The 13,436-nt window shown below is 43.0% G+C and overlaps 1 protein-coding gene across 3 annotated transcripts in view; it reads right to left on the bottom strand.

The window, feature by feature from the left end:
• GLS (glutaminase) overlaps positions 1-13,436 on the bottom strand; it is a 105,117-nt gene that overhangs the window by 67,615 nt on the left and 24,066 nt on the right. For all 3 annotated transcript variants that reach the window (XM_065562012.1, XM_024109557.3, XM_008172903.4), the window contains exons 5-6: positions 12,626-12,705; positions 10,616-10,779 (exon numbers count right to left, since the gene is read on the bottom strand). In XM_065562012.1, coding sequence (XP_065418084.1) covers positions 10,616-10,779; positions 12,626-12,705 — 244 coding nt within the window. The remainder of the gene's footprint in view (positions 1-10,615; positions 10,780-12,625; positions 12,706-13,436) is intronic.

Below are 13,436 nucleotides of genomic sequence, written 5' to 3'. Positions count from 1 at the left end.
ACAGTGATTTATTTTGAAAACTTTTCAGATTAGTTTTATAGCTATATCAGAAAATGAATGATTGTTTGGTTATTTCCTTTACCAAAGATAACTGAAGCAGATATTTATGAAGTCATTGGGAGGTGAACTATCTCCAATTCAACAGGTTAATCATTAATATTTGGAGGATTTTCTTGTCATGCTGTATTAGGAGATCACCACCGGACAGACATTTAAATTGTTTTATTTAACTAAAACAACAACAACAACAACAACATTAAGTATTCTGGATTTTTTTTCTTCAACAGCAAACATATAATATTTTAACAAAACAAGCATATGTCCCTCGCTTCTCACATTTATCTCCAGACTTCTTCTCCTTGTCCAGATCTTTTCTACCCCATCTATTCTATCTTCTATTCATTGAACTTTTAGAAACTTTTCACTTTTAGAGAGAGGTAAAGGATTGACTCTGTGTACACAAATTTGTAGAGGGACAAATTTGTTGAGGTCTGTTATTTCTCACCTCTACATATTATTTATTTATTTAAAAGCATTTTTGCTGTTAACAAGCATGTTACCTCTGGAGACACAAACCCACAGTTTGACAACTGCAAAACTAAGCATCTCTGATGGTATCTTCTAGACTGTGCACCGAGTCCCATTGGGTAGATAGAAAGATTAACCTAAATAATCTATACAGAAGTCTGTAGATCCCCATGAGATTGGGTCCCTAACCTATGAACTATTGAAACTCATTTACAAAACTTTTCTTAAATATTACATGAATATATTGTCTCATACTATAGAATCAGAATTTATAATCCCTATTCCATGATGATATATATCTCTGAGTATAATGTATCTTAATTAAAACTATCTTTAGATACGTTTTTTCCTCAAAAAGCATTTTATCAAAAAAATCCGATTTAAATTAAAAAAAAAATCATTTTTTTTATTTTCTTAAAAAACAAGTCATTGATTTTTATCCACCTGTTCTCTGGTTAACTTACCTTACTCTTTTCGGAAAGGTGGAGTACCAGGTTCGACTGGAGAGCACTGTGCTGTCGATTTAGTGGGTCTTCACTAGACCCGCTAAATCGACACCTGCTGCATCAATTGCAGCAGCATCAGTCTCCCTGGTAGTGAAGACAAGCCCTAAGTTATAAATATACATCCCAATGTGCACTTACGTAGCAGCAGAGCATTAAGAAACCAAACACTAATCTCAGCTAATACAATGATTTATAGCATCTTGGAAAAAACCTCACATCCTCCCTGTGCAACAATTTGCTCATTTGTAAATTAGGAATAATACACACTTTTGTAAAGCAATTTAAGATACCTAAATGAAAGGTGCTCTATTAGTGCAAAGAATTATTAGCAAAACACACCAAAATCTTTTTGAAGAAGCAAACTGTGCAAATAGGAAGCCCAAATAAGTAATCTAATTGCCACTGTTTGGAGAGGAAATGAAAAAATGTACATTCCACAGACTTTAGATTTAAGGAGTTTTTTGGCTTTTTATTGTTCAAGTGCTACTTACAATGTCTTCTCTTATATGAGTGTTCTCACATCATTATAGACAGGATTTTTTAAAGAGTAGATTAACATAAAACATCGCATTAACAGTTGTTGTGATATAAATGACAAAAGGGAGAAAATTCAATACTGAACTACTGAAAATTCAGCTACCTTCACTACTGTGTGAATCACTATCTGTGTACTTCATAGCCATTGTCAGATCCATACAGAATATTATATTGAAATAAAGAGCATACTGATGCTTCAGGTTACTTATGATCATCAGATTAGCATTCAACATCCCAACTTGTTTTATACAAACTTCTACTCCCGTAGCACTTAACAATTTTCACTATGATAAGGAATATTGCCTGCCTATTACAAGTATATGCATACTATGCCATATAAATATTGAGCTGTTGTGCTATTGTAATTTTTAGACCTAACAGCTGAATCATTTTGCCTTTGGCTCAGATGACAGACACTTACATACTTGGAACTACACCAAGGATATGACACTATATTAGTTCTTATGTAGTAATGAGATGTGTAAACATGATAAAGAAATCTTAATTCTAAAATTTCAGATGAAACCATATAAACACTATGCACATGAGTAACGTTATGCACAAGCATAAAGTAAAGATTGCATGGCTGCATCCCAAGTTAGCAGAGAAAAATATAACACTATTAAATATAAAACTATGGATCATATCTAACTGGCAAACCTCTGTCTTAAGAGGTCACTTGAAAATGTCTCAACAAAGGAAAAATGAGCCATCTGTTATATCTAAAATTACCACAGGATTCCCTTCCTCAGTGAAATTTCTGCACTCAAGTGAAACCATGTTAAGAAGTGCTACAGGAGCAGAAGAGCTTACAAAACACTAATATGGCAATCCACAAGAGCCAGCAAACAGAGCTGTAAACAAGGGAGTTTCAGTGGGAGTACTGTTGGAGGAGAAGGGAGGAGGCAAGCCCCTGGTAATTAGGGGGCAGTGAACTTTAGGTGGGAAGGCTATGACAGACATAGAAGCAACAGCGGCTGTGATCCAAGCAATGGAAGAGACAATGAAGATGACCAGATGAGGAAGCTGCGGAATGTACATGATCCAGAAGTGGGTACATGAGAAAAGCTTCAGTAAGTGCCGCCTGATAGAGCTGATGGAGGAGAAGATCCAAGGTTTGGAAATGCAGGTGGAAACTACGGTTGAGTTTCTAAGAGAATTCAGGCAGATGATAGAGGAACGGTCTTGGGACCAATCTTATTTAACATTTTTATTACTGACCTTGGCACAGAAAGTGGAAGTGTGCTAATAAAATTTGCAATGACACAAAGTTGGGAGGTATAGCCAATACAGAGGAGGACCGGAATATCATACAAGATGATCTGGACAACCTTGTAAACTGGAGTAATAGAAATGGGATGAAATTTAATAGTGCAAAGTCAAGCACTTAGGGACTAACAACAAGATTTTTTTCTATAAGCAAGGGGCATTTGAGTTGGAAGTGACAGAGGAGGAGAAGGACCTGGCTGTACTGATTGATTACAGGATGACTATGAGACCCCAATGTGATGCAGCTGTTAAAAAAGCTAATGCAATCCTAGGATGCATCAGGCATCATATTTCCAGTAGAGACAGGGAAGTGTTAATACCATTATACAAGCCACTGATGAGACCTCATCTGGAATACTGCATGCAATTTTGGTCTCCCATGTTTAAGGAAGAGGAATTCAAACTAGAACAGGTGCAGAGAAGGGCTACTAGGATGATCCGAGGAACAGGAAAAAAAAAATGGTTCTTCACCTTTTTGTAACTGTTGTTCTTCGAGATGTGTTGCTCAGATCTATTCCAGTTAGGTGTGTGCATGCACCGTGTGCACGGAAGTTGGAAAACTTTTCCCTAGCAGCTACCCGTCAGGCTGGCTATGGAGCCCCCTGGAATGGCGCCAATATGGTGCTCTATATAAGACCCTGCCAGCCCGACCCCCCCTTCAGTTCCTTCTTGCCAGCTACTCTGACAAGAGGGGAAGGGGGGGGGGGGGAGATGGAATAGATATGAGCAACACATCTCGAAGAACAACAGTTCCAAAAAGGTGAGTAACCCTTTTTTCTTCTTTGAGTGCATGCTCATATCAATTCCAGTTAGGTGACTCCCAAGCCTTACCTTGGAGGTGGGCTCGGAGTAAAGGTAGTGCGGACTGAAAAATAGCCCTGCCGAAGGCCACGTCATCGCGGGATTGCTGGACTATGGCATAGTGCGATATGAAGGTATGCACTGAGGCCCATGTGACAGCCCTGCAGATGTCCTGAAGGGGCATGTCATAACTATAAAGGGAAAGGTACCAGCCCTCCAGTGTACAATACTATAAAATCCCTCCTGGCCAGAGACTCCAAAATCCTTTTACCTGTAAAGGGTTAAGAAGCTCAGGTAACCTGGCTGACACCTGACCCAAAGGACCAATAAGGGGACAAGACACTTTCAAATCTTGGTGGGGGGGAAGGCTTTTGTTTGTGCTCTTTGTTTTGGGGGTTGTTCGCTCTTGGGACTAAGAGGGACCATGCTCTCCAAATCTTCTGAACAAGTCTCTCATATTTCAAACTTGTAAGTAACAGCCAGGCAAGGCGTGTTAGGTTTATCTTTGTTTTCTCAACTTGTAAATGTTCCTTTTGTTAGAGTGTTTATCTCGGTTTGCTGTAGCTTTGAACTTATGGCTAGAGGGGGTTCCTCTGGGCTCTTTGAATCTTATTACCCTGTAAAGTTATTTTCCATCCTGATTTTACAGAGATGATTTTTACCTTTCTTTAATTAAAAGCCTTCTTTTTAAGAACCTGATTGATTTTTCCTTGTTTTAAGATCCAAGGGGTTTTGGATCCGTGTTCACCAGGGAATTGATGGAGGAGTCTCTCAAGGCTACCCAAGGAAGGGAGTTAGCACTTGGAAGTGGTGGCAGCAAAACCAGATCTAAGATGGTAGTTAAGCTTAGAAGTTTACATGCAGGTCCCCATATCTGTACTCTAAAGTTCAGAGTGGGGAAGGAACCTTGACAGGGCACATTTGCCAGAAAGGCCGTAGATGATGCCTGAGCCCTTGTGGAGTGAGCCGTAACAGCAGGTGGAGGGACTTTCGCCAGATTGTAGCAGGTACTGATACATGCGGTAATCCATGAAGATATCCGCTGGGCAGAGACCGGAGCGCCCTTCATCCATTGCGCGATGGCGACGAACAGTTGGGTCGTCTTACGGAATGACCTTGTGCGGTCTATATAGAAGGCGAGGGTTCTTCTAATGTCCAGTGAATGAAGATGCCGCTCCCGAAGGTTGGTATGCGGTTTCGGGTAGAAAACCAGCAGGAAGAAGTCCGGTCTTACATGGAAACGAGATACCACTTTTGGCAGGAAGGCTGGGTGAGGCCTCAGCTGAACTTTATCCTTGTGGAAGATGGTAGAAGGTGGTTCACAAGTGAGAGCTCGTAGCTCGGAAACCCGGCGTGCCGAAGTAATGGCCACTAGAAAGGCGACCTTCCAGGAAAGGTAGAGGAGTGAACAGGAAGCCAGTGGCTCAAATGGAGGACCCATCAGACAGGAAAGAACCAAGTTCAGTTCCCAGGTCAGCACGGGAGGTTTCATTGGGGGATGGATCTTTTCCAAACCTTTCAGGAGACCCCACATGACCGGGTGTGCGAACCCTGAGTGTCCCGCCGCTCCCGGATGGAATGCTGAAATGGCCGCGAAGTAAATCTTGAGGGAACAAAAGGCGAGATGTTGGTCTTTCAAGTGCATTAAGTAGTCCAGGATGCAGGGTATCGGAGCTTGGAGCGGGGATACCTGCCGCTGGGCGCACCAGGTGGAAAACCTTTTCCATTTAGCTTCGGAAGTGAGTCTGGTAGAGGGTTTACGGCTTTCCAGGAGTATGCACCGTACCGAGTCCGAGCAGGCGCGCGCAGCTTGGTTTAACCACGTATCCTCCGTAAGATGGAGCGACTGAAGGTCCGGGTGTAGGAGACGACTATGGTTCTGTGCGATGAGGTCGGGACTGAGAGGAAGATGTTGGGGCCCCCGTATCGATAGATCGAACACGGTGGGATACCAGGCAGGGGCCACCAGTATGACATCCGCCTTGTCCCTGTGGACCTTGAGAAGTACTTGGTGGATCAGCAGAAATGGCAGAAAAGCGTAGAGTAGCTGGCCCGACCACGAGATCAGGAAAGCATCCGCAATCAATCCCTGACTGTGACCCCTGAAGGAGCAGAAGGCTGGGCACTTCCTGTTGGTTTGCGAAGCGAACAAGTCGATACGGGGAAACCCCCAGGTGCGGAAGATTGAGTAGACGATATCCAGGCGAATCGACCATTCGTGCGTGAGGAAGCGTCTGCTCAAGCTGTCTGCAGGCACATTCTGAACACCCGGCAGGTACGAAGCTTGGAGAGCGATGGAGTGGGCTAAACAGAATTCCCACAGAAGGAGGGCTTCATGGCAGAGCGACGACGACCAGGCTTCGCCTTGTTTGTTCAGATAAAACATGGCTGTGGTGTTGTCTGTCAGAACTTCTACACAACGGTCTCGTAGGTGGGGAAGGAATGCTTGACATGCAAGGCAGATCATCCTGAGTTCCTTGATACTGATATGGAGAGTTAGCTTGTTCTCCCGCCACAGACCCTGCGTTGTCAGGTCTTTGAGGGGGAAGATGAAACAGGGCCCCAGCACCTACCATTTGAGGGTCCAGCCACCAATGCAGGGAGTCGAGTGGGGCTCGAGACCGTAAGCACCATGTCTAGGTTGTCGCGGCGCGGTCGAAATACAGACGCCAACCACGTCTGTAGGAGTTTGAGACGTAGTCTGGGAGTGTTGCACTACGTAGGTGCAGGTCGCCATGTGACCCAGCAGCTTGAGACACTGCCTCACTGTGGAGGTGGGGAACCTGCAGAGGTTGGTGATTATGTTTGTTAGAGCTAGATGCCGGGCCTCTGGGAGGAAAGCCCGAGCTTGGTTCACGTCTAAGACTGCTCCAATAAACTCTATCGTCTGTGTCGGGGACAGTATAGACTTGCTGGGGTTCAGCATGATGCCCAAGCTATTGAACATGTCCATGACCAACCACACCTGAGACTGGACTTGCTGGCGAGATCAACCCCGAATAAGCCAGTCGTCAAGATACAGGAACACGTGAACGTGATGACGGCGAAGAAAAGCTGCCACGACCACCATGCACTTGGTGAAGACGCGCGGGGCTGTGCACAAGCCCAACAGGAGAGCTGTGAACTGGTCATGCCACGAACCAGAGAAAATGTCTGTGGGACGGAATGATTGAGATGTGAAAGTAGGCGTACCAGTCTCCCAGGTCCAGGGAGTGGATGATCATGGCCAAGGAGACCATGCAGAACTTCAGGTTGACAATGTGCTTGTTGAGCTCCCTGAGGCCCAGAATGGGCCTTAAGCCTCCTTTTGCCTTGGGAACGAGGAAGTAGGGCGAGTAGAAACCCCTGTCCCTGAGCTCTTGAGGCACTTCCTCCACTGCTCCTAGGGCGAAGAATATCTGTACCTCCTGGATGAGAAGTTGCTCGTGAGAGGGGTCCCTGAAGAGGGATGGGGAAGGAGGGGTGGGGGGGTAGACGGGAAGTGGATAGAATATCCCGCCTCTATTGTGCAAAGGACCCAACGGGCCGATGTAATAAGGGACCAGGCACGGCAGAAACGGGATAGACGGTTCAGGAAAGGAAAAGCTGGCCGGGTTTTGCACTGGTAGTCCGTCCTCGAGCGCACGTTCAAAACGGGCGCTTAGGGCCCGGGGGGGAGGGGGGGCTGGGAGTGTCTTGGATTGGCCCTGGCTCTGTCCCGAAGGAAGGCGTGATGGTCTACGCCGTGGGTACCTGCTTCTCCTACGGGAGGAGTCCTGCCTAGGTCTGGGCGGAAAGGGGCGCTGCTGCGGGGGCTGAGGCTTAAACGGCTTTCTTTGAGTTGCCGGGGTATGCATGCCCAAGGATTTTATGGTGTTCCTTGTGTCTTTCAGGGTATGCAGGCGAGAGTCAGTTTGCTCAGCAAACAGGCCCTGGCCGTCAAACAGAAGATCCTGAATGGTGTGTTGCACTTCAGGTGGGAGGCCGGATGACTGGACGCATGGCGATGCCCGAGGCCAAAGTGCGAGCTGCCGCGTCTGCGGCGTCAAGGGAGCCCTGGAGGGAGGTTCAGGCTACCAGCTTGCCCTCCTCAGCGATGGCCCCCAGTTCCACGCAGGACTCAGATGGGAGGAGTTCCTGGAACTTAAAGATCGCAGACCACAAATTATAACTGTATCTGCTGAGAATCACAAGCTGGTTCGTGATTTAAAGTGAGAGCCCCCCCCCCCCCCCCCCCGAAGAATACGTTTTCCTGCCAAAAAGGTCCATGCGTTTCACCTCCTTTGATTTTGGGGCAGGCCCTTGTTGGCCCTGTCTCTCCTTTTCATTAACCACGTCCACCACGAGAGAACATGAGGCGGGGTGAGTGAAAAGGTATTCATATCCCTTGGTAGGGACAAATACTTTCTCTCCACACCCTTGGCTGGATGGAGGACGGGGTTTGCCAAAGTGTTTTGGCAGGAGATTGGATGGTCTTGTTCATCGGGAGGGCCGCCCTGGAAGGTCCATCTGGACCCAAGATGTCTACCATAGGGTCTTCTTCCTCTACAACCTCCTCCACTTGGAGGTTCATGTTTAAGACTATGCGCCTGAGTAGCTCTTGTAGGACCCTAAACTCCATGGGAGGTTGGCCTGCTGCAGACGTGCCGGCTATGGCCTCATCAGGGGAAGATGCCACCGGAAGAGCCGGGTCTGACGTGGCCCCTTGATCCGTCATGACTGGGTCTTCCTGGGTGCATGGTGTAGCCTCTACCACAGGAGGAGCGGACTCCGAGGGTTGGGGCTGGTCTGGAGGCTGGCGGCTGAGGGTTGCCTCCAGGGGTCGGTCACCTGAACATGACGACAGGTGGCCAGCGGGAGGGGCACCTTGGGCCTGGTGATATCCCCAAGGGGTCCAAAATTGCCACTGAGGTTGCCACTGTGGTGCTGAGGGATCCTGTCCCAGGCTTCCCGGGCCCGACTGAGGGATGTCCGAGGCCCCTGAGGCTTGTCCCGGTCTGATGGAGGGGGACCGCGAGCGCGACAGCCAGGGGGGAGCGGTGCAGGAGTGCTTAACATTTAATGATGACATGTTTATCCTTAGAAAAGTTAGTTCGATTCATTTTTAGAGGGTTTTTTGTTTTTGTTTTTGTTTTTTTCCAGTTTTACTTACAATTTTCCTTGTCCTTCTTTCCAGCTGGATTCTCAATACTAGCATTATAGGTGGAGAAATACAAAAAAACCCAGTCCTAAAGGATACAATGTATAACTCCTGTTTACAAATCTGCTCATTTAAGAGGAGTACGTACTCATGAAAGATTAAATGTGTGCCAGGTGCTCTGCTGCACCTAGACGACACACATGGGTTAATTTATAGCGAAACATTATATACAAAAAATATATATATATATATTCCTTCTCTCTATGCAACTACACTGTCTGCCTAGCTCCTGATTTTCAGCATCTGTTCTATGGATTTGCATTTCAATTATGACAGGCAAACTTCTGTAATTTACTGTTATTTTGCCTCTGTCCTTAGCTTTATGTCAGCCAGCAGAAAAATAACATTGTAATATACATGCCACACATTTTCAGTTAATTTGATGCAGGAGAGTATTTTAAAAAAACAGATTCTCTTTTTCTATAATTCTTTTGCTCGTTTGTTTAAACTATTTATATCAATATAAAAAAAATTGACTAGTTATTAATTTTCTTATTTAACTGGATTTTTTTTTGTTCTAAACCTGTATTAAAACAAGAAAAAAATAACTTCTATGCCTTTCCTCATTATATCAATAGGAACTACGCTAAATTGATGATACAATATAAAGCTTGCTGATTTTCAGTAATATCCCTACTTTTTAGATTGGGAGTTTTTCAAGGCAGAGACCACTCCTTCTCTATGTTTGTACAGCACCTCAACATTTGTGGACACTATCAAACAAAAAACAAAACAAACAAAACCAAACACTATGCACAATGGAACAAAATGCTAATTGCCACATCTCAGTAATAGAAAATTAATGTTCATATTTTGATATGACAAATGTAAGAATTAAATATATTCCTCAACACAAAGGCAACGTTCTTAAAGGGTTACATCTTTCATGATCAAACTCTATTAAATATTAATTGCAGTACCATGGCAACAGAAATGTTGTCTGACCTCTTACTGAGCAAGATCTACTAGAAATATTTGTTTCAGAGACAAAAATCCAGTGTTTCCTCCAAGGTTAAATGAGTCATCCTTCCAACATTTTAGCACTCTGTTTTTAAAAAACAGCACTTTTATGCTCATGTATTACTATATACAGTAGAAGCAGTCTAGATAAAACATTATATAGAATTATTTTAGATAAAACACTCTTGTGAAACAAGAAAATCTATTTCAAACAACATTTGTTTTGAATCAGAAGCAGAACACTTTTTCAGTGTTAGATAATCTGTGGGGGACAATCCCATCTTCCACTTCTATTATCTGGAAGGCAACCAGCATTTGTATCTGGCACTAGCACCAGATTCTCTGTGAAAAATGGAGAGGATGACTCATAATCACATTTCTTTCAATCAATTTAACATCTCATTCTATGATCAAGAAACCATTTTGCAGAGGGCAAGACTAGCTACCCAGCTCCACTTAATTAAATAAAGAGTTGAATTCCACTATATTTTTTTTTAAAAAAACACACATTATGAAAGGTACTTTACAATAACCTCCATAACTAATATTTATACAATTGTACACAGGCAATTAAAAAACCCAATGAAGTATATTATGCCAAGTCTGGAAGTGAGACAAACTGGTAACTGTTATAATCAAAGGGTGAAACAATTCCATGGGCAAAATGTTTTGGGGGCACTGAACCTAATAATCGGCTTGGTAAGAGGATACAAATCTGAGGTACTGAATAAAAAAAACAAAAACAAAAAAATCCACATGGTATCTTCCTTTATGATATTCTGATCTCAAACAAGAAGTAGAAGATTCTCATTATTAAATATTATATAATTCTTACCATCTTCATTCAGGAACAGTTTGTTGAATCTTAATCCACTAGGCTCTTTACCAACATATCTGTGTACATACTCTGTGCCAAGGTCATTAACAGCAACAGCATATTTCAAAGGCTTTACACAGGACTGAAGACAAAAGGGGACTTTGGTATCTCCAACAGAATGCCTAGCAGAGAAACACATAAAATTGTTTAATATTTTCCCTTTTTTGATCACTGTGCCAAGATTAATTGCTGCACTAATTCTTCAGACTATTATTTATTGTTTTTTGTACTACCAATATTGTTAAATTAGATTTTAAAAGAACAGAAGTCTCTGATCAATTCAACATGTTTTGTTTTTCAACGTGGGTAAAGGCAACAGTGAAGTCAAACATTGGTAATCACCATATAAATAAGAAAACAGAAGTAAATGAGCTGCTGAAGTCTAGAGAGACGCATCTGTGTCAGACCTAAAACTCAGGAGTTTCTGAATCCCAGTCCTGTGCTCAAGTCACTAAGCTACAACCTGCACCCAGAACAGATACACCTGTTTGTGTCTAGATAATTAAAGCAATCCAACTTGGATTTGAGCTTCCAGACCTATGTTCAAGTGTTAGGATTTACATTTCAATAGGGTCTCAGTGCAAATATCTACTCTGTAATGAGATTATGAAAGACAAAATTTGATTAAATGGATTGCTTAGTATGTTTCAACAACTAATCCAGAATGTTTGTAAAAGCAAGGATGGATTAGCAAAAGTAGTCTGAATCTGCTTAAAATATAGGTCTCCAAACTTGCCAAGTCCTTGTCTGTCAGCTGAGTTTTAAGAGTACACTTTTTTATGTTTTCAAAAAGGAGATTATTTTAAGAGGCCTTTAATGGCGCTCCCAGAAGCCTTTGGTGGCATTAACATTATACTTGATGGCCTTTCATTAATATATTTTGTAATATTCCTAATACGGCAAAATCCTAACCTTAGGAACATGACAAACAGGAATAGCTCTTGAGTCAACATTTTAAAACTGATCTGCAAAGAACAAATGAAATAATTCATGTACCAGTGAAGGAAGATTCTGAACTGGAATATCGGTAAATCACTTTTATAAAAAAATTGTGTAGTATTTTCATTTCAATGCTTGCCAGTTTGACTGAACTGGATCCTGAAATTCCCTAGCCACAGAAAACACACTATTACAGCTGCCCAAGTACACTGAAGATAAGCCTCCCATGATTTTCAGGTTAACGCTGGCCAAGTGGTGTCAAACCCCACCCTCATATCCTCCAGCAAGGATCAACTGTGAAATTCCCCAACTACATACTGTAGTCTTCTTCACAGTAAGCTCTCCAAGCATTAGAACGATCCCAAACTTCAGATCTAAATAGGAGCTGATCAAAAAATTTCAGCAAAAAAAACAAAACTGAGCAAGAGTTGGTGATTTTCCCCTTTGTTTTCCAAACAGATATACGATACATACAGTATGCCTTAAGAAAATAGTTATTTGATTACTATGGGTGAGAGAAGAGAATAAGGTGTTTTTGAAGCAATTTTCAGTAGGTTACTAACTTCAGTAACAACATATTACACATTAAAACTGGCATGCTAACTCACGGGAAGGTCAGTCCTTTTGTCAGAATACATATATTCTAATTTCAGAAGTGAAGGGGGTTTCTCAAAAGATAGCTCCCATCAAAGATTGCCTCCCAAATAAGTCCTCTTTACAGCCAATCTTCACTGTGTAGCTACTAACAACAGAAGTCATCTGCTGCAGCTGTAAAGTCATTGGGTTAATAATGAAGTTCATTCATAAGATCACTACTGAATGCTACTGTCATGGATGCTGTACTGCCAAATATCACAAGACAAGTTCTGGTGGCTACTGCTCCAAATAAAATGAAGTGGTTTCTACTGTATGGGTAATACCAATAAAACTTAACTGAGCCATATAACATTACAATTAGAGAGTTCTGCTCCTGTTGCTGTAGTTTAAGTTATACCAATAGTGAAAATCTTAAACATGCTAAAAATATACCTCTGTCCATCCACGGTGCAAAGTGACACTCCCCACAAATCAGGGCTGAACTTGGCCAGTTGTGGAATATAGTCAGCAACCTACCCAAAACATTAAATGAAATTATACAGTTCATTATATTGTTAAAATGTTTATTTTCATTATTAAGCAATATACTGTAACAGGCATAAACATGTGCGGATATTATGCTGTGGAATACAGCATATTCCATTTCTCCGAATAGCTTGGGGGACAGAGATTTTATTCAGGTAATCAGAAGTTTGGATAAGCAAGAAGACAGTCTCTTGCACCAATCCCCTCCAGTGCTCTCCCTTACAGTCAGAAATAACTGTACAGGGAATAGACTTTACTATTATCACTACATGTGTGCAATAACTATAAGGCAGCAGACTCTCTTGCACCCAGGCTTCTACTGCAGCTGCTCGGTGCGTGCACGACCTATCACTAGCTCCTGCGGGCCACCCAGGAAGCAGCATGGCGGCTGGGCACCTCGGTGCTGCATCATCCAGGGCCACTGCTATGACAGCAACCAGCTGAAGAGCAACTCCACAGTGGAGGTGTGGGGAGTCGTCGAGGGGGCAGGGATATGCATTACCAGCAGCTGTGCATGGGTGAAGGGGGTTCCACCAGATGGTTGAAAGCATGCTGATATTTTGGGGAGGGGACAAGGAAGGGATTCAGATAACAGAGGTTCAGATAATAGGGTTTTGGATAAACAGGAGCATACTGTGTGTGAGATATGCTGAGAGTGACTAAATTAACATGCCAACAGTCACAGATAAAATCCAAAACCTTACTGCAAGTTTACAGA

The sequence above is a fragment of the Chrysemys picta genome, chromosome 11 (genome assembly GCF_011386835.1).
Source record: "Chrysemys picta bellii isolate R12L10 chromosome 11, ASM1138683v2, whole genome shotgun sequence".
NCBI classification, from domain to species: Eukaryota; Metazoa; Chordata; order Testudines; family Emydidae; genus Chrysemys; species Chrysemys picta.
This window is presented reverse-complemented; position numbering and strand designations above follow the sequence as displayed.